Genomic DNA, 19942 nt, shown 5'->3' with positions numbered 1-19942 from the left:
TAGTTGTCTTAAAAAAACATCAAAATATGAATTAAACAGATGGTCTCTAAGATAGGAAATCATAACAATTAATGAAAAATTAGATCGTGCATGTGTACCTATGACAGAGAGGTGAATGTAAGCAGTTCAATTAACTTCATCACAGTTCAATTAACTTCATCAAAAAAAATTGTTCCATGGTGTTTGCTGAAAGCTCACATCTTAATGGTGTATGACTGAACGTACCTGGTATTAAGTCCTACCCCAGATCTGATCAGCTGGGCCAGGCGAGGAACCAATAAATCCAATGATTTTTTATCCACAACATTTATACAAAGATCCAGCGTTTCCCACATGGGAGAATCTTTAGAAACAGCAATTCTTAAGCTCTCAAGTTTTTCAGTTTGAATTCCAACATTTGCTGCATGCAACTAGTGATTAATAGAACAAGAAAGTTATTTGACATGAATGACAAAAAAATGCAGCAGTCTTGTAAAGGGGTTCAAGATGACAAAAGAAATTAACAGTTTTGGCATGGTCAAACCTCAACATAGTTGAGCCTCTGGTCTTCCAAGCTTGATAAACACTCCAGCATGCAAGACACAAGCTCAGGTAGATGAGGTCGAATTGCAATTCCAGCATTCTGCAACAGTAACATTATATGACATCAGCCTTAAACATTGTATAATAAAACCCTGGAATGCAACTACATCAGAAATGCTTGCAACATGTACTTGTTCAATCAAAAACTATGAATTGAAATATAAGAAAGAAAGCTGATGACTAAAGATGGTCTAGAGTTCCAAGTATGGTGTAATGATGTAACTGCATGATTTTTTTACATCTCTAGCAATCTGCATCCACGAAATTTTAGGCCATTCATCCACAGTGAATCACTAAAGGTACACATTTAACTTGTATTCCCTGCAACTCTATAATAAACAACAAGGTCCATCTGCCCTTTTCTTTACCTTCACAGGCATTGTTATCAATATAAAATAGGCCAAGACGTTAGAAACCAACAAAGATGGTTTACTAATCTTTACTAATCAGTCAATACTGTGGATAACTTTGTAATTACTTTTAGGCAAAGGATTGATGAAAGGTCATGGTTAGTAATTTTGGCCAGACCGGTACAAACTGGTCGATATTTGTCGGTCCAAATTTGAACCAGCATGCAGACCATCCCATTTCTGGCAATTCAAGTCCAGGACAGTGCTTGGCATCTGATAAGCCAATTGAACTGGATGGTGCGCTCGGTTCATTTTTTTTCTTGTTTTTCATTTAAGGTTAACTCCCACCTCTCTCTTTCACACGCTTGTATGCCTCCCTCACGTCGCCACCTCACCTTGTACTCCTGGTACTTACCAGCATACCATGTGTATACTGGAATGGTCCACCTCTGGACAGATACATGCCTGGTGAATCCATAAGCCTTTTATAATCTAGAATAAATTATCATTCCCAATATACACACAAAGAAGTTCCTATAGAGTAGCATTCATGTTATCCCCCAACACATATGAGGAAGCTCCTATATAGTATGATTGACACTCCAAGATTCTGTTCCAGATAGAGAACCAAAGTTTTCTTCGATGACAGTTAGACTCAAGGTTTTGTGTATTTTGAAACATTTAACAAAACTAATCTATTCTAAACCAGGTTGAGTTGAAAAGCTTCCACCACCAATAACAAGGCAAGGTCAAATTCACCCACATTAATGACTCTAGATCAACCATGCTCCTAATACGCACAAAAGGCTTGGAAGTTAATCCTTTTTCCCTTTCAATGAGAGAGCTTTTCCACTTTGTCAGGTTGCTTAATAAGCCGGCTAGGGAAGAGAACGGTTACCACAAAAAAAAGAGGGAGATTGGATTCACTACTTTTGGACATTCTGAGTAAAGGATATCACTCAAAAAAAAGACTGGAAACACTATCAATGGACAATTCAGAATATTGGCAACCTTCATACTCAAAATAGTGTTTTGCTTTTTCTGGAACATCAAACTAAAGGTTGGTTGAAAGCATTATAACATAAGTATAAGAACCCAAAATATTCTTCTACAGCACATGAAAGTACTGTATCATCAACAAACTAAAATAACTTTAAAGCATAATATAAGATCACCTCAGCCCTTGATTAAGTTTGAATTGTTAGGAATATTGAGACTCTTAAGGGAAAGAAGATTCTCCAATTTCTCACTCTTTCTTGACCAATTTTCCTTATACATTAAATTCAATGATAATAATACCCTCTTAAAAGAAAAAAAATATTGTTGTTTAAGAAAACCAATATTGTCGTCCGTAATGAAGCGATCCACATGCCCACATCCAGGTTCATGCCCAAACTGCTAAAGACTGGGTTGGTATGGTTTCGGCCCGGGTGAATTTGAATTCCATGATTATCTCTAAAAGACCTAGACCCATAAAACAAAATATCTTTTGGAAACATGTTCTCTTAAATATATTGACTAATGCTTACCTTAGCGAGTTTCATAACCATTGTTATGGATGCCTTCTGTATGCTGGAAACTTTGCTTACAATACCCTCAACGAGCAAGAATGGCAAAACAATGTTCATTGTTTCACTTGCATCTGAGGCTGAACTAAGTGAAATGTCACATAACCTGGTTGTTAATGAGCTTACAGCACGACACAGACTATCACCAGAATTCCGTACAGTTTCTTTTATGTCATCCATTGCACGGAATGCTACTGTCCATATAGTCTTTAAATGTTTAGACACCTGCGTAACAGAACAGAAACAATCACAAACATACACAAAAGCACAAGTCTGAACAAGTCATATACTTAAACTATCAGAACAAGTCTGATAGGTCCATCTACCAGAGTTAGATGAAAATTAAATTTTGTTGGGGTGCTCAAATAAAATGAATTAGATAAATAGCTTTTTCTCACTTCAGATTTTAGACAATGATCTACCTGACTAAACTTGCGGCCTTGGATAATGTCAGCCAGGGCAAGACAAGATGCTTCTCGTGAGCGCCAAAGTCTGGATCCAGACTGTGCCAACAAATCATCCACAATGGAATCAAAATACTCATCAACAGTTTTCTTTGGTTCTGCTACAATTGATTTCCAAATATGTCCCATTGCATCCTATCAATGGAATTTCATGGTTAAGAAAGCATAATAAAAGAAATACCAACTAAAATGCAACCAAAGATATACAAAACAGCTAATTACATACATACAATCTTACAATGAGAAATTATTTAACATGAGAAGAATAAGAGTCTCTGATAAATGGCAAAAACAAGTTTAATCATTATGCATTAGATACATAGTGCTGGCAACCAAATCACCCTAATCATAGCCAAACAGCAACTTAAATGGGTTAGAATAGGTGGATTGACAACATGTCGCCAAAAGAAAAATCTTTCACCTTGTAGTACAACAAAATGCACCGATCAACTTGGATGGAAGAACCCATCAACAATTCAAGTTCTCTATCAAGTCACAGTCATTAAAGATGGTCACATTAAACAGGTGACCCACAAATTTTGTTGGCATTCCTCCATAACTGGGTGAAAGTTGCAATCCTTGCAGTATGTATTATAATATACATGAAAAACTATTCACCATTATTAGAAAAAAAATGATGTGTTTTCATCTGTCTAGTTCACATACTAAAGATTTATAAGTAATTCCCTTATATTCAATTCCCTTTGTGGGTAAAACTCATAGTTGCCTTTCAAACTCAGTGATCTGGTTATCACTGATCAGGTCAAAATTAACACAACAGACTGAGCAAGTACCCTATAGTGTTGCATTATGCACTCTATTAGAAGAAATGTACAATGTATTGACAATATTAGTGATTTCTTCATCACTAATTAGGTTAAGATCGATATATACCAAACAACCAACCCATCATATTATATATTGTACTCTATTATATACATATATACAACACTTGAATGATAAAAACACTAATAGAACACAATAGCCAGTCATATGATGAAATTGTCTCATTAGGGATGATTTTAGAACCCTCTATATAATCAAAACTGCTTAATATGTATATGTGCAGAATACATATATTTGCATGCAATTCCTCAAGTCTCCATCTGGTGTTGAATGCTAGATTCTAAACGAAAGAGAAGATATTGAGCATCATATTGTGATTGTTGAAATAAATATGACAATTTCATCTTAATCATCTGACTATTATACTCTCATCATTTATCATGATCAATAACCTTGCATATACTATGTATCCAAAGTATATTCTATTACCATACAGTATTCATTGTATTGTACCCAATCTCCCCTCAAATTATGAAGTATACACGTACTGCATTGTGTCCTATAGGAATCAAGTGTCGTTATCCAACATGCTTCACATGACTTTACACAACACACAACAAAAAGTGCTAGCAGCCAATATACAGGTAGAAACAATTCAAAAGGATTAAGAATTTAGTACCTGGACATTTTTATCAGGATCATACTGGTATCTTACTAGCCTAGGGATCAAAGAACGCATATATGGTTTAAGTGCATCCCCCGCCTGCTTCGCTATTTTTGAAAATCCAAATGCAGCACCTCTCTTGGAATTTAGAGATGACTGATAATTAGCCAGATCCATAAACTTGTATATCAAGTCAGGTTGGCCCATCTCATTAGCGAGGCTACAAAGTTCCTTATAAGTGCTTATTTTTCCCCCACTAAGAGTCTCACCAATTGCCCCTTCTTGGAAAACTTCAGAATCATCCATCAGCTAGAAGAAAAAACAAATTAACAAGACAGTTTCTGACTAGTGTAACAAGTAGAAGAAGGAACAAATAGAAAAGCAGAATAAAACTGAATTACTACCTTGACAGCCCTTTTCCTCTTCCCCGATCCAGTCAATGTGCTTACAAGAGCATTTACAAGGCTCTCCTTCATAGAGGAATCACCAAGTTCATATACAATACTCATCCCTTGGGAGGCCAGCTCCTGCGTAAGATCATTCTGTTCACCAAGAAGGTGAGAAAAAGCTTCCTGAAATATAAACAATCAAAATCGAGATATTAGAATTTAGTAGGATAAGCTTCCAAGAAGGTTTCATACTTTCATCTTAATAATCCAAACCAGGACTAATGTTTTCTGCACCCAATTTGTTAACCATCAGGTTAATCATCCAAAATTAGATTATGATGTTGCATGTTTTTTAGCAACAATGGGTGGGTGCTGGGAAGGTAATTTTACCATATCAAAGGGGTTGCTTGGTATTGGAAAGGGAATTTAATCAAAACAAAGAGGTGAGTGTTTGATCAAGCATTTGACAAAGTGAGTAAATAAACATTTCTTAATTCACATTCATCTCAAAAGTATATAAAAAAAAGCTGTTGTGCTTATTTGCATGATAAAGGCTACTAGAAGGCAAAAAAAAAAAAAAAATCTGTAATACATATAAGTTTAAAGGGTGTAGGACTAGAGTTATTCAGATAGATATTCCATCAACCCAGGTAAATATTATATTGCCAAAATGTCCACAAGCATGACAGTGATTTATTAAACTACTATGAAAGATAATGCACAGACCAGGACACCAAGCTCCAATGATAAATAAGCTATGGCTCCAAAAATTAAGCTAAGGCCCAATCTTCACCAATACACAAGTGCAAGCCTTCAAAGACCGTTTTCAGGATGATATATGAAAAGTTACTTCAATATACTATAAGAAATACGTTTCCACTGATATCTCTCATGTACTCCCACTTCGTACTTTTCACATCCAGACTCCCTCTATTTTATTGGATCTTGTCATATTTGAACCTTCATTATCCCTTAACAATTTTACATATAACTCATCTAATGAACTATCTATTTAGTGGTCCAGATATCACGAGAAATATCAGATAGCATAACTAAGATGGAAAAGATTAGCAAAATTTGTAAGTGATCCTTTCATAATAGTTGAATAATGTAATGAACCTGAATCTCAGGAAGGAGTTGCTGAATTTTTGGATGATGCCCGCAATACATCAAGAGCGACACCAACCAGACAGTACCAGCACAACGCTCTTCTTTTCTGCTACTGTACAAAAGAACATCAAAAAGCTTTTTGGTTATGACTTCCTGAGCCCTGGTTCGTGACTCTATATCGATGCCAATCTGAGAAGTCCTACTTCCAGTTATGGATGATGATATTTCACTGGTAAGATAACCAGAGACTTTGGAAAGGGAACTATAGTTTGACTTAAGTATCATGTCAGCTGTGACAGAAACACCTCCCCATATAAAAGAAAGAGCCTCCCCAGAAGCAAAAAGTATGTCCTCCACCTTAGTTTTCCAAAATATGTAACTTGGAATCAAGATATTGAGAAGTTTATCCCAATGCATGACAAACTTTATGAGGAAACAGTACACACCTTTGATCGGCAAAGACTAAAAATCAAATCTAGTGCACAATTTATGTGCTCAAATGAAGTTTCCTTTACTGAAATATGACCCAATGAAATTAAAATCTTTTGAATAGATTTTATATCATCTCCAGAAAGTAGCTTGTTCAACTTCTGATGCAAAACTGTTAAAATTCCAGCTGTAAGAAAATCATAAGAAAATACATTAAAAAAATGAAAAATTATTCTTATCCAAGATCCATCATAAAATATCCCAAAGCATCAGAAGGACTACCTGGAAGGGAGTTTTGCTTGAATGAAGACAATGAACAACGAAGACCAATATGGCCAAGTGCTTCCATTGCAACAGAGGCCAATTCAGAGTTCTCAGACTCGACAACTTGTACAAGTGTGTTAACAACAACTTTTAGATGTTCCTCTGATATCTGTATCAATGTGAATAATTGGCAATAATTTGACATTAAAATGTACTGTTTAAATCTGATAAATTGTTTGTCAAAACAGAAATTTAGATAAGAATTTAAAGTTTCATAAACTGTTTAACAAAATAGATAAAAGAAACTAAATGGAAAAAGGTAAAAAGATTTGGTCATAGTGATGAAACTGGGCAAGGAAATTAATAACAAGAGACAACACCAGTCAGTATAGGTCGATTGGTACTTACTTTGGATGGTTTTTTCATGCACTCAGCTGTCATATATCCTATAGCACATAATGCCCCATGACGACTTTCAAACCTGAAATCATTGATGTAAAGCCAAAGCTTAAATAGGGATTAATTTATTCAACAAGATAAAAAATAAACTATGTGAAAATGGAAGTGCACAATAAGTCAATAACAACCTCAACATGTGAGTACCACGCTTTACAAAGCTTAAATAGGGATTAATTTATTCAACAAGATAAAAAATAAACTATGTGAAAATGGAAGTGCACAATAAGTCAATAACAACCTCAACATGTGAGTACCACCAATAGGGGATAAAACATCAGAAAGAAGAGCACAGGCTGCTGATGTAGGAAGAGCGGAACACGCAATTCCAAGTAAGCGTGACACAGATTCCCGAGTACCAGAATCGATGTGACCTAGTAAAGGCTTCAACCAAGACAAACGCTCTGCATAGCGCGTTGCTACCAACTGTAAAGAATTAAAATGGAATTAGTGAGACAAGAGGAACTGAAAGAAAATTAATAAGAACAGAAAAATATGCAAAAAAATCTTAACCTCAGGAAAATGGGCACCAATTTCAACTAATGCCTTGGAAGCAGTAGCATGAAGTTCAGTGGATCCTTCACATGCCATAGCATGCTCCAAAATTGAACACAACTTCACTACTGGAGAAGAAGATGTATCCACTGGAAAACTGAATTTGGATAACGTAAAATCTGCCTCAAAACACTTCATTAAAAACTTAATCATGGCAATATATGCTTTAGATGGAAAAAAAAGCATTCCTTCTCTTTGTTCAGAGGAATCTAATAACTTTGGCTGCTGGTTGCATATGTAGTCCAGCATCGTTGTCAGATCAGGATACTTCAGATCAGTATTAACTCCAGATGTCTGTTCTTGATCTTTCATAAGATTAAGCCCCTCAAGTGCCATTTCCCTAGGAAGAGTGATGCAACACACATGGCAAAAAATAAATACACACAGTAAAAAGATCTGAAGGAAAATCTCATTAATGCAATGAACACTATAACTGATATATGGCCCATTCTGAAACTAAAGAATGGTTTGTAATAAGATTATCATTATATTAGAAATGTAATGTATCATCAGCACATGCAACTACAAATTAGTATTAGAAGACAACTATCGTACGGAATCATGATCTCAAACACCAGACAGACAGAAACATATCGAATGGTATTTACCAATCCAATTAAGGACCGGTACTAGATCAGATAACTTGGTACCATACCAGTCAGGCCACTTTTCTTTTTTTTTTAATGATACCAAATGGCACAAGTTAGTATACCATTTGGCAAGGTCTGTCATACCGAAGCGTACCACCCATACCGAGCGGTACGTATCGGTCCAACAGGTTACCGGTACGTGGACCGCCCGATACCACTACAGTGCTACAGTATAATACTTTAGCACTACTACAGTGCTACAGTACTATATTGTAGCACTGCTACAGTATGAAAAGTATAAAATTGTTCGGTACACCAGTGTGTACCGCTCAGTACGCCCTGAAATACCGTCCGGTATACTAGTACCATACCGTACCATACCGAGCCGGGTCAAAACGCCAGTATGGTACGGTACGACGAACCTTGCCATTTGGTATACCAAGAATATATTGGTCCAAAAAGGTGTTGGAACCTGTAACTGACCAAATTCTGAATCTTCCAATGGATGACTTTGACCAATCTTTAGTAAATAATGAATGACACAGATCACCTACAAACTTATTATCACTTTTTGTAGGCCTTCCACCAACCACATGCTCTCCACTGAGAGTATGTTTTGATCCTTATATAACAAGAAATTTCTAAGCAGTCTGTAATGGTTGACAATGTAACAACTAACAAGTAATACAAGTAATAATATACATGGTGTGGAAACCAAGTAGAATTGCCAATTCGCTAGGAAGAATAGAAGAAAAAACAAGCAAAAGAAGATTTCTCAAAATGTTAAGCACCTAGAAAGAAAATACATTGGAAGGCAATAGAAGAAAAAAATGTACAGCTTGAGATTAAAGAGGAGGGTTTCTAATTTGAAAACCCACTTGTACATAATCTATTAAGTCAATATTTAGAAGCCGGATTCAACGAACCAGAACATACTGTAGAATCAGAACTAAGAAAGCAAGAAAAAGGCAAGCCCAAGATGGCAATCCTTCTCCTTCCTCCTCTTCATCCTCTTCGAGTCTTTGGTACATACCAGTGTACTATGTGTCAGTACATCGATACCGGTCCGGTCACTCGGTCAGGGACCAATATAATACTCAATATGAGATTCTAATCCTTGAATGAAGTTTTAGCACCATTAACAGAACTTATTTTTAGGAAACAATGGCAGTACTATAGTATAAGTCACAATTAAGATGTTTCATGAAAACTAAAAATCAAGGATAAACTTCATTCTAGTGGTAAGATTGCTCATTCGTCCATCCAAAATACAGGTACCATAGTATCTTGCTAAAGGATTCACATAAACTATATTGTCGGATGTTCCTAACATGTGCTACTATAAAAATATCTATACCAAAATGGCACGCAGAATGAGCAAATAAAATCACTGCTAGAAAAATAAATTAACAAATAAAGTGAATTTATGCATGTGCCACTATTTATGGGTTAACAAAAGGCTGGTTAGCAGAATAAGCACAAGTAACAATGTGAACAAACTTTAGAAAAAGGCAAGTTCATGAAGAGAAATTGTAACCTTATATCAATCTTGGAATCTGCAGCTCCGAGAATGCAAATGTATCGGCTAGGACAATGATTCAAATCAAACAATGATGTAGCCCACCTCATTGCACAAAATCGCACATCACTTTGAGCCTTCCAAAGTTATAAAAAATATTAGTAAACACTAAAATAGATCAAAAAATAATATCTATGAGACTTTACCTGGTACATTAGAACCATACTAATAATTACTTTATAGTCAAAGTACTTGAAAATCATAATCAACAAGTTAACATCCTATCATGGCTTCCGATCTTCATATAACAAGGCTACCTATGATCCTTGTTTAGATCAATCAATATATTGTAATGTAAAGGTTTGTTCTTTGTGATTTCATATAACAAGGCTACCTGGTCTATGGAAAGCATATTTCAGCCCATCCTCGTCCCAAGGCATTCCAAATAGACCACTAGATCAAAGTTTTGGCACTCTTAAGGCTTCTTGCTATAGTATAATACAGAAAACCACAAACCACAGACGTCCGATATAAGTGAGATCAGATGATACCAAGGTTTGCAGTTTCGCCTAGGTTGGTATGGTACAAGCAGTACGTGAGATTATCATGGTATCATAAGTCGGATCAAGGCACTACAAACAAAACACTAAGCAAGACCCTATAACACCAAGAAAGCTGATCAAGATGGCCCTCTTGGGGCTTTTTGTTATAGTATAATAAATAAGACTACAAACAATAACCAATGAACGTGAGTTCAGATGATACCATAAGTTGGATCCTACTGTTCCATTTTAAAAACAATACTCAAGAAAATCAATTATGAATATTAAAAATTCTTACCACTTGAGAATTTTCAAGCAATAGTTCTTCAATATCTTTCAAGACAGCAGTTGGAGCACCCTGTATTAGCCATTTATAAGAATTATAAGACATTCCAGCATTCTGAAAAAAATAAAGGCCTAGTGACAGATCAAGAACAGAGATAAAAAGAGGAATTAGCCTAGGGAACAATTTTAAAGGCATTATAAAGGAACAAGATGATAGAGAACTCCAATATCACATAATATCTTTGCAAAATCCAGATATGCTGAAATGCTTGCAAGTTACTTTTGGACTATAGTACATACAACATACGACTTGTGAACAAATCCTCGACAAGCAACTCCTGAATCCTCCCTTTAGACACAACAAAGAACAATCAAAAAAACAATGAGAGATCGTCTAGGAGGAGGAATCAATCAAAAATTGTAAAGTATTGATGCAATTAACTAGCATCAGCTATAAGTGATTGTTTACATGGTCACAAGACTCACAACTAAGCACAATCAATCACCACCAGCTTCATCCAACCCTCTTTCCAGGAAAACAGGGTCAACTTAGAAGATTGTACAATGTACAAAATGCAGTTGCCAATATGATATCTGCAATCTAAATCTGTGCTACAATCCTCATGAAGGTGAATCAAGGCAAAAGGGTAACTTACTAGGAAGCTCAGAGGTTAGTTGCCCATGCAGAAATGATCTCTAGGTGGCAAATTCAAACCAACTATATGCAATACATCACAACCATGGTCGAACATGACAAGACATGAATGTAAGATGTGGTTACAAGAGGCTAACGTAGCATTGCTATTTTTGTGCATGTCAGCACAGAAAAAAGTGGAGATAGCATCATGTTGATAAAACATCATGCACCATATAGTACCTTGTAGGCTATTGCAAGCGAAGTGACTGAATCCTGAATAGTAAGATGCAGAGACTGATCTTCCAACTTTAAAGCAGTGAAAAGCCGCAGAGCCATGTCAATTTTTTCTCTATAGAAAAAATTAGAAAGACACAATACATATCAGCGTCAACATGAAATTTCTGTAGCCCAATTATAAATGACAAAGTAAAAATACCTGCCTGAAAAGATGAGGCATACGTGATGCAAGCAAACCAATAGCTTGGTAAGCAAATGTCTTGACATATCCGGTAGCCTCTGGAAAATAGAACAATAAGTCACAACCCAAAGGTCATGCAGCTGGCTTCCAGTAAAAACCAGGCCAAAGAAAGGACTAGAAAATGATATAAAAGTTGCATTCACCAGAAAATAGACCAATAAGTTAAGCAATGCCACTAAAGGATGTTGCAGACAATAAAAAGGTCATGCAACTAGCTTTTTCAATAGAAACAATGCCAAAGAGAAAAGGACAAAAAAAATAGAAAAGTTGCATTCACCAGTTTCTGCGTTTGGACCATCAAGAGATCGTAAAATTCCACTTAAAATAACAGGACCCATGAGCTTCAATTGATCCATCACAGCCTACATAATTAACAAGATATAAGTTTGTCAATATAAAATATTAAGAGCCAACTGAGGATCAACATAATTTAAGAAAAAGATAAATATGACAACCTGCTGTTACATTTAATGGGAAAAAAATATATAAACAAGGTTATACATCAAACATAAATCAACATGAAAAAATATACTCAAGAACTGCAACTTCTAAGCAAAGGAAAAAAAAATCAGTTAACTAAATTTCCAGCATTTAACACACGATATTCTCTTGATAGAGAAAATTAGTGGAAAAGAAAAAATGTATCCTTCTGCAAATAGTTTGAAATTGATGCTTATCATCATATTGTGGATAGGCTAAATTTTTGTAGCAAGTCTTATGAATCAGAAGTTCAGAGGTACTTGTATGGCCATGCTGAAAAAGAAAAGGAAGCAAAAGAAATCATATAATTTGTTCATGATAACGACGCATCCATGGTTCATAGAAAATGGCAAGGAGTAAGAAAACAAAGGAATTCAATTTCGTCCAGTTCGGTTTGTATCAAACTCAAACCGAGATGCAAACCTTCATCTGGTTCTCTTTTGTAATGTAAAGTATGGGCTTTTTTCCTTTTAAATTGACTGAACCAAACCGGTTTTGTTTAGAAATGACCACACCGGCCCCCTTTAGGCTTGAAGAAAAACTTGCAAACCTTTACGAAAACAATTGGAATTAAAATGGAATTAAGTGCAAAAGAGCAATTGTTGCAAATTTATATAAAAATCATCATCATTGCAAATCTCATTAAATTGTAAGCTTTTTGAAAAATTGTTATGGTGATGCTTCAATACCTTTAGAGTTTAGATGACCAATTAAAGTGTCAAACTACCTTTTAAGATGACTTGGACAGTCCCTTGTTTCATTTAAATTATTTAATTAAAAATTTTGAATGAAGTTAAAGATCTGTACTGTTTTCACCTCAAAGTTCATGACGACATTAATCAAATAACAATAAAGATCTTGTGCTACTTTTGTGTCTGAAAATTTAGGCATAGGCCACCATGGCCTTAGACCTTTTTCTTCCATTTTTCACTCTCTTTCCTGTCTTATTTTCTTCCAATAGAGAATTCAATTTATATCTACCCTAGTTGAGATAATTTTGAATTTTTTACATGCACGGGCTCTGCAATACTGTTACCAGGACTCACGTACAACCAGGCAAGAGTTACTGATGCACCTTGACACATATGTGCATCTCTGAAAAAGTGGACACTAACATCACCTGTCAATCTCTTATGTGTTTAATTGTTGAACTAGGCCTTGAACCAAGTTTTATTATCAGAAATTCTGTTTTCTACAAAAATCAGATAATTTTACTTAAAAGGAATCAACAATATCATGCTTAGAAAATTAGGAAATACAGATGTAGAAACCAAACTCATACATGTTTAAATACCCAGACACTAAATTCCATCCCTAGCTGCTTCAACCTTGAAGTAGTCCCACTTCCTGTTATATACAGAGCCAAAATAATAAACAATTTAATGAACATGTCACTTAAAAAGGAAAAAATTTAGTTGCAGAGAAATAAATATAAGATTAACAAAAAATAAGAAAATAAATAATAATGGAAATTACAGATGTGCAAACAAAATTATAACAACAAATGTAAATGACAGATAAGCTTAAGAAACATGGTGGACCATCAACTTTAAAGGCATGTTAATAGAGACAGAATTGCTATGACAGTAGCACAACATTATTGTTCAATTACCCATCATATGCAAATGTACTTTCTGACAAGCTGAATCAAATATGACAATTGCATTGTCCTAACAAGCTGGTGATTTTGAAAATGCAGCAACAAAATTGGATATTAAAACAAAGAAGCAAGTTCAAATCAAGACACTGTCTCAGAAATTGACAAAACAAATCAGTAAATAAGAGATGCAAAACAGTTCATAGAAATGATAAATAACAGCGTTAAAACCATTCAATCCTATTCTCTTAAGAAAATATCTAAACTATCATGCTATAGATTGGAAAAGCACCTAGAACATTGTAATGAAAGTTTTGGATGTTAATCATTGAAAAATCCAAAAGGTCACTAGTGGCACCACAATCACAGTCACTCTCCAACTCCTACCATTTCACCAATATACCATGAGTCATTGATTTGACAAGACATTACATCTTATAAAGACAGTCCACACTTATAGAGTTATAATCCAAGTCAATATAACAAAGAACTGCATTTCACTTTAAAAGGGTTAATAGAGAAAGGTAAAATAGAATTTGTTTTTAAAATTTGATGATAATGTCTATGACAATCAAGACATGAAAGCCAGAATGAACCTTCAGTACTACTCAGAAAGCTGAAATCAACCATCACAAAGAAAGAGTAAAAACAGCATACCATAAATGCAGCCAAAGATGCACTGCAGCGTTGAAGGAAAAGAATTTGCTGCAGTAACTGACCGGCAAAACACAGACATAAGCCGCACTCGCATTGAAACATTCACCGGAGTGACTCTGCAATCTGCAGCTATGCTTTCAACCCCAATATTACCTGAACAGTGAAATAAACTGCACTCATTCTCAAGTGATATACATAATTGTACAAGCAAATGAAAAATGTAGATTACACAAGGTAAACAAGCATCTCAGCATCACAGAGAGACAATGCTAGAGCATACACAGGCATTGTCACAGTTTCCTGTAAACTATAACTTTACAGTTCAATTCATTGCAACAGGAATCAAAAGATCATGAAATACAGAGCAGACGGTACAATATGGCATCAAAAGGCAATCTAAAAGTTGTAGGCAAAGATCCAAGTGTCAAGAAATGATAATTTTTTCCAAAAGTATCTTGTTCTAACAAGGCAACTATATGCAGAATGGGGAATCTTTGTTCCTGTCCTGCTTACATTGTTTTTTCCTTTTTCTGCAGGTCCACACTGGCCATACATAGCAAAATAAACCTTTGTTCCTATCCACCTAGTTTTGGTAGTTTAGGGTTAGTTTGACAGGCCAAACCATGCTAAGAAAAGTGCAGCAAGGATAGAGGTACTTCTCATCAGATAGAAAGCTGGAGGAAGGAAACGAACAGTTAAGTAGACAAAAGCAAACCACAAGAAAATATGAACTTTTCATTGGATGGGAATTTTGAGAGATATGTCCTCTAGAATATATATCTTCCCTTTAGAACACTGGCCATGCCTATTCTTAACTCAGCATCTGATCTGACATGGCAGCACGTGCCTCTATAGCAGGGCAGGCAAAACCCCTCATGCTGCCAGAACTTTAAAACCGTGGTCCTTGGTAATTATGTCTGCATGACTACAATACTATTGAGGCTACCAACTGTTTCACTTTAACCACACTAACATGTTTAGCCACACACTACTCAATACTGACCAATGTAGTCACAAGTATGAAACTTCATAAGCAGTTCTTTTGACGATGCAGCTAGTCTGTAGTCATAGGGTCAACAATTAAGATGCAACAGAAATCATACAAAGAACTCTTACTAGATTAAACCATTGTAATTCAAACATTTGACTTACATCATGCAAACAATTTGATAGAAAGACAACCTACATCTTCCTTTTCTCCATGTAGATTATTGAGCGAGAATTACCTCCAACCCTTTGCCACTTACTGTTCCACATTCATTAATGTAGCCATATAGCAAAAACCACTCATGCTTTAAAGCCATTTGGTTCCAGTTAAAAGACATTACAAAGTTTTAACTGTTATAAGGCGAAAAGAGCCTATAGTTCTTAATGTGTCCTATCATTTAATATATTAGTGATTATTGTATTTCGGACACAGCTCTTCAAAAATAAACAATCACAAAATGATTCACAGAGTATGGGAAGACATCATATAGTCATGATTTTAAAAACTGAGCAAACCTATACATACTGATCAGTATTTACTTATCTGACCAAGCATCAATATTTGACCATTCACCTTGGTAACTCAAGTATAGCACTCTTTTTATTATTTTATTATTTTGTTAGGAAATATCATGGGGTATAAATAACTCTACGCAGAGGTTAAGCTAGAGATCATCAAGGGCAACTAAACAATGAGTTCTAGCAAATTAACCAAATGGCCCATGTCTTCATTACAATTTCAAAAGATCCTATGCTATGTAAAATTTCTTGCAACAATTTATTTTAGATAAACCACATACCATTAAATAAAGTAAATAGTCTCTGTATAAAAGCTGTGTCATCCATATTGACCCCTGCAGCCTTGCGCTTTAAGAGCTCCTCTCCTCTCTTAGAAACAGGTTCTTGGCTAGAACAGCAAAAGAAGTGTCAGAAAATTGAAGCACAACAAAGACACTGATATATGTGATCAGATCCAAATACCTGTCTGAGGCAGCAACCAAATAAAGTGGATATACAAGCTCAGTTGTTAACTGCATGGCTTCTATAACATTCAACATGCCAAGCTGTGCAAAGGCATACAATGGCTTTAGGTACAACAATAACATCTAATAATCAATATAAAAAAGGACAAACATACCTTTCTCAGCATTAACATGTCACCTTTTAATGGAAGCTTTCCAGTAACACGGTCTGATTGGGAAATTGACAGCCCAGCTGGACATCCATTACTATCAATCAATAAAGAAGTTAGTCACCCCACGTGCCTATTAGGTATACAAAATTCTCACAAAGTAAGATGTCATACCCAGGGGATGGTGGCTGATACAAGAGCGTGTGAAGGCAAAACTCCAAAAACACTTGACCATCCTCAGAATTGCCAATAGCTCTATACATCGCACCAACTTTTTCATTAACTTGACTCGAGCAGTTCTCACCAATCACCTGAAAGTGTTAAGGTTGATAAGGTTCACAACAAGGATATCTTCATAGAGAGAAACAAAGTCATTATGCATAAACCTAATCAAGATTATACAATCTGCAATATTATTTTGAACAACTTTATCAGGTTCTAACCATCACATAATTACCAAATTCACCCAAGTTCACACTTTCAGAGAGTTTTCAAACAACATCTAAAGAAGAACATATGCCAACTAGATCTTTAGAAGTTCAGGTTTTTAGATGTTTAAACAAGAAACATTTTTAAGTATAACCACAATATTTGGATGACAACACAAAACATCCCAGGCCTTAGTCTACGAAAAGCATATATCAGCTAGAAAGATCATAAAAAACAAAACCTTTTTTTTACCTCAGATCTCAATCAATAATTTTTTTTTATCATTTCACTTAAAGCTCTGGTTTAGGTGGACAAAATCATCCCTAAATTTTTTGAAGGGGTTACGTGGTCTCTCACAGACCTCACATGTGGGGCTCAAGTTGCAACAATTCTATAAGGGTTGAAGAAAACCCAGAGAGTTCTCATGGGTGATTCAATCCACCCCAACAGCTTCTTTTGTTTCACTTTTCTTAACACTTACAGTACTTTCTTCGTTGTAGATCACCATTTTCCTTCATGCACAGCTAATTCTGCCAATGATTGCTGACAGCACTCAGTATAATAGTTCTGATAAGCTACCAAAAAGAAGAAGCATGGACCTAAACAAGTAACTAGACAAGGACAGTTCACTGCCTCCACTTATGAATAACTTTACCACGTCTAAGGCAAAAAAGGATGCAAGTCCACAGAGATTAAAGGAATAATGAGCCGATTAAAGTGACATGAATGATTGCCTCACTACAAAACTTGGTGAATGATCAAAAAAGAGATAAGCAATCAGCATCATAATGCAGTATACGTGAAGATGATAGGATCTAAAGTTCAGGGAAAAAATAGATTCAATTGAATGCATTAAATGTGAATTGATCGTTCAAAGTGAATTGATGAATATATATCCTGAGACATAACCAATCCTCAAAAAAGAATGCACAGTTAGTTATAAGTTTCATAAAAGTGGAAATATGTCTTCCTTTTGTTTTTGAGCATTTTGGCTCATAAAAACAATTCTCACCACTCTTGTGCTAACTCAAAAAAATGTCTTAACCTGCCCATGCATGCAAGCATGTGGACACTTCTGATACCAATTGGACTCTTAAATGGGGACTTCAATCAGATGAGTTAGCCATCAACTCTTTCATTAACAAATATAACTCCTCCTCGAGATGGATCCTACAATAATAGTCTTAATAAGGTTCCTTTTAGAACATCCAGATTTGATTGGTATTAATAATTTTGTGGACTGCAACCAAAAAAGAACTGACATTTGCTAATTGTTGAGCTTTAATGAAGAACACATACACAAACAATAACAATACACAAAATTCATAAGATGCCAAGTAACAACATAGGTTCAATGTATAGGATTAGTTTCAAAGAGATCAATGATTCAAATCAAGTTTAAAGTAAAAAGCATATACAGAGGAGACGTGTTGACACCTAAGAGATAAGGTGATGAAGCATGGTTGAAATGTGAATTTTTGTCACGCTTAACTCTTCCGCTATGTATATTTCATTTTTCTCCTTCTTTTATCCTTCTTCATCCCTCTAATAAAAGTAAACATTTCAAATCCTTTGTTTGTTTTTTAAACTAGTGTAACATATAGATAATCAACATGTTAGGCATTTGATTTGATATCTTTCAGTCAGCTCAATACATTCCACACAGCATCCGAGTCGAATTGTTTCTCAAAATATTAACAATTAGATAGTAGCAGAAACCTGAATGACAACTAAGTACACATGCTTCTTAGATTAAATATTGTTTCCTTTGAAATACATAACAAAAATAATTTAGAAACCAGCATATTCCACCTAACCTGTGCAACAATCCTCAAGATGATTTCTTGATGTTGAGGAGGACCTTTTGCAATATTAACTAAAAGATCAGGTGCCCTAGCGGATTTGTCCTGCAACAAAGGGCGCAAGCAGTAAGTTACATCCAGTACAAGACATCTAGAGCCTTAACATTGTAGATAGAAAGAGATACCTCTCCGTCCAAGCGCTCAAATGACATCTGAATGTACACAATACAGAAGTTCCTAACCATCGGAGAAGCATTATTTTCATTATAAATCCTCCATAAATCCAAGAACGGAAGAGCGATATCTGGATGGTTCTTCACCCGCTTGTTAACATGACTTAGAATCTCCAAAACCTACATCCACGACGCAAAAAAAGGGAAAATAAGAGAATCAAGAAGATACTATAAAACTATTTCCAACAACAGAGACGACAAATCGATACAAGGACAATAAGAACTACAAGAACCTTAATAACAAGGTTGAAAATTCACAACTCGTTCGACTTAGCAACCAAACTACAGACTGCCGAAAAAGAGAACATCCTCCTTTAAAACTTTAAAGAACACTATAGGTTTGATATTTCGGGGACTACAGGAACACCAAAAATGTAGTTCGTCTCGCAGCTCGAACCCGACAAACACGGCGGAAGGATGGTCCGGCCTTTTGAAATGATGCACGAACCGACAAACAAAACTACCAAGAATTACGATCAAGAACCGACAGAAGGTTACCTGGTGGATAGAAGGGGACGGAGAGGCGAGAGAAGAGTAATTCTTTAAAATGATGTTCCAACCGACAAACAAATTTGATCAAGAATTGCAATCAAGAACCGAGCAAAAGATCCAAAATCACGAGAAAAAAATCCCGAGAGACAGCTGACGGCAAGAAAGTTACCGATTTGCGGATGGAAGGGGAAGGAGAGGCCAAAGAAGAGATGGAATATGGAAGGATCTTGGCGAGTAAGGGTTCGAGTTTATCATCGTCGGCGAGGGCGAGACGAGTCAGCATGCGATCGAGCATCTCCTCCCTCTCGACATCGGACGGCGCCGCAGCGGCCAAGACGGAGTCCGTCATTCCCGATCCCCGCTTCGGCTGCAAGAAACAAGAAAACGATGTCAAATCCAAGACACGGGGATATACTTATACGCGAGTCGACCCGACCCGTTAACGGCCTTGCTTGGAGGCCAGCA

At 35.8% G+C, this 19942-nt stretch overlaps 1 protein-coding gene across 1 annotated transcript in view; it reads right to left on the bottom strand.

Moving 5' to 3' along the window:
• LOC135643233 (uncharacterized) overlaps positions 1 to 19865 on the bottom strand; it is a 30141-nt gene extending 10276 nt beyond the window's left edge. The window contains exons 1-26 of the mRNA XM_065159943.1: positions 19647 to 19865; positions 18938 to 19105; positions 18768 to 18857; positions 16696 to 16832; positions 16528 to 16618; positions 16371 to 16453; positions 16190 to 16296; positions 14403 to 14555; positions 13431 to 13495; positions 11946 to 12030; positions 11631 to 11706; positions 11431 to 11539; positions 10567 to 10626; positions 9745 to 9863; positions 7576 to 7957; positions 7304 to 7488; positions 7015 to 7087; positions 6625 to 6775; positions 6360 to 6529; positions 5923 to 6270; positions 4819 to 4986; positions 4430 to 4723; positions 2923 to 3099; positions 2462 to 2725; positions 524 to 622; positions 226 to 410 (exon numbers count right to left, since the gene is read on the bottom strand). Of these exons, the coding sequence (XP_065016015.1) occupies positions 226 to 410; positions 524 to 622; positions 2462 to 2725; positions 2923 to 3099; positions 4430 to 4723; positions 4819 to 4986; positions 5923 to 6270; positions 6360 to 6529; positions 6625 to 6775; positions 7015 to 7087; positions 7304 to 7488; positions 7576 to 7957; positions 9745 to 9863; positions 10567 to 10626; positions 11431 to 11539; positions 11631 to 11706; positions 11946 to 12030; positions 13431 to 13495; positions 14403 to 14555; positions 16190 to 16296; positions 16371 to 16453; positions 16528 to 16618; positions 16696 to 16832; positions 18768 to 18857; positions 18938 to 19105; positions 19647 to 19826 (4019 nt within the window). The 5' untranslated portion in view covers positions 19827 to 19865. The remainder of the gene's footprint in view (positions 1 to 225; positions 411 to 523; positions 623 to 2461; positions 2726 to 2922; positions 3100 to 4429; positions 4724 to 4818; positions 4987 to 5922; positions 6271 to 6359; positions 6530 to 6624; positions 6776 to 7014; positions 7088 to 7303; positions 7489 to 7575; positions 7958 to 9744; positions 9864 to 10566; positions 10627 to 11430; positions 11540 to 11630; positions 11707 to 11945; positions 12031 to 13430; positions 13496 to 14402; positions 14556 to 16189; positions 16297 to 16370; positions 16454 to 16527; positions 16619 to 16695; positions 16833 to 18767; positions 18858 to 18937; positions 19106 to 19646) is intronic.
• Between the last annotated feature and the right edge of the window lie 77 nt (positions 19866 to 19942).

Source organism: Musa acuminata, chromosome BXJ3-7 (genome assembly GCF_036884655.1).
Source record: "Musa acuminata AAA Group cultivar baxijiao chromosome BXJ3-7, Cavendish_Baxijiao_AAA, whole genome shotgun sequence".
NCBI classification, from domain to species: Eukaryota; Viridiplantae; Streptophyta; class Magnoliopsida; order Zingiberales; family Musaceae; genus Musa; species Musa acuminata.
Note: the sequence above shows the minus strand (reverse complement) of the source record. Positions and strands in the feature narration are given on the sequence as shown.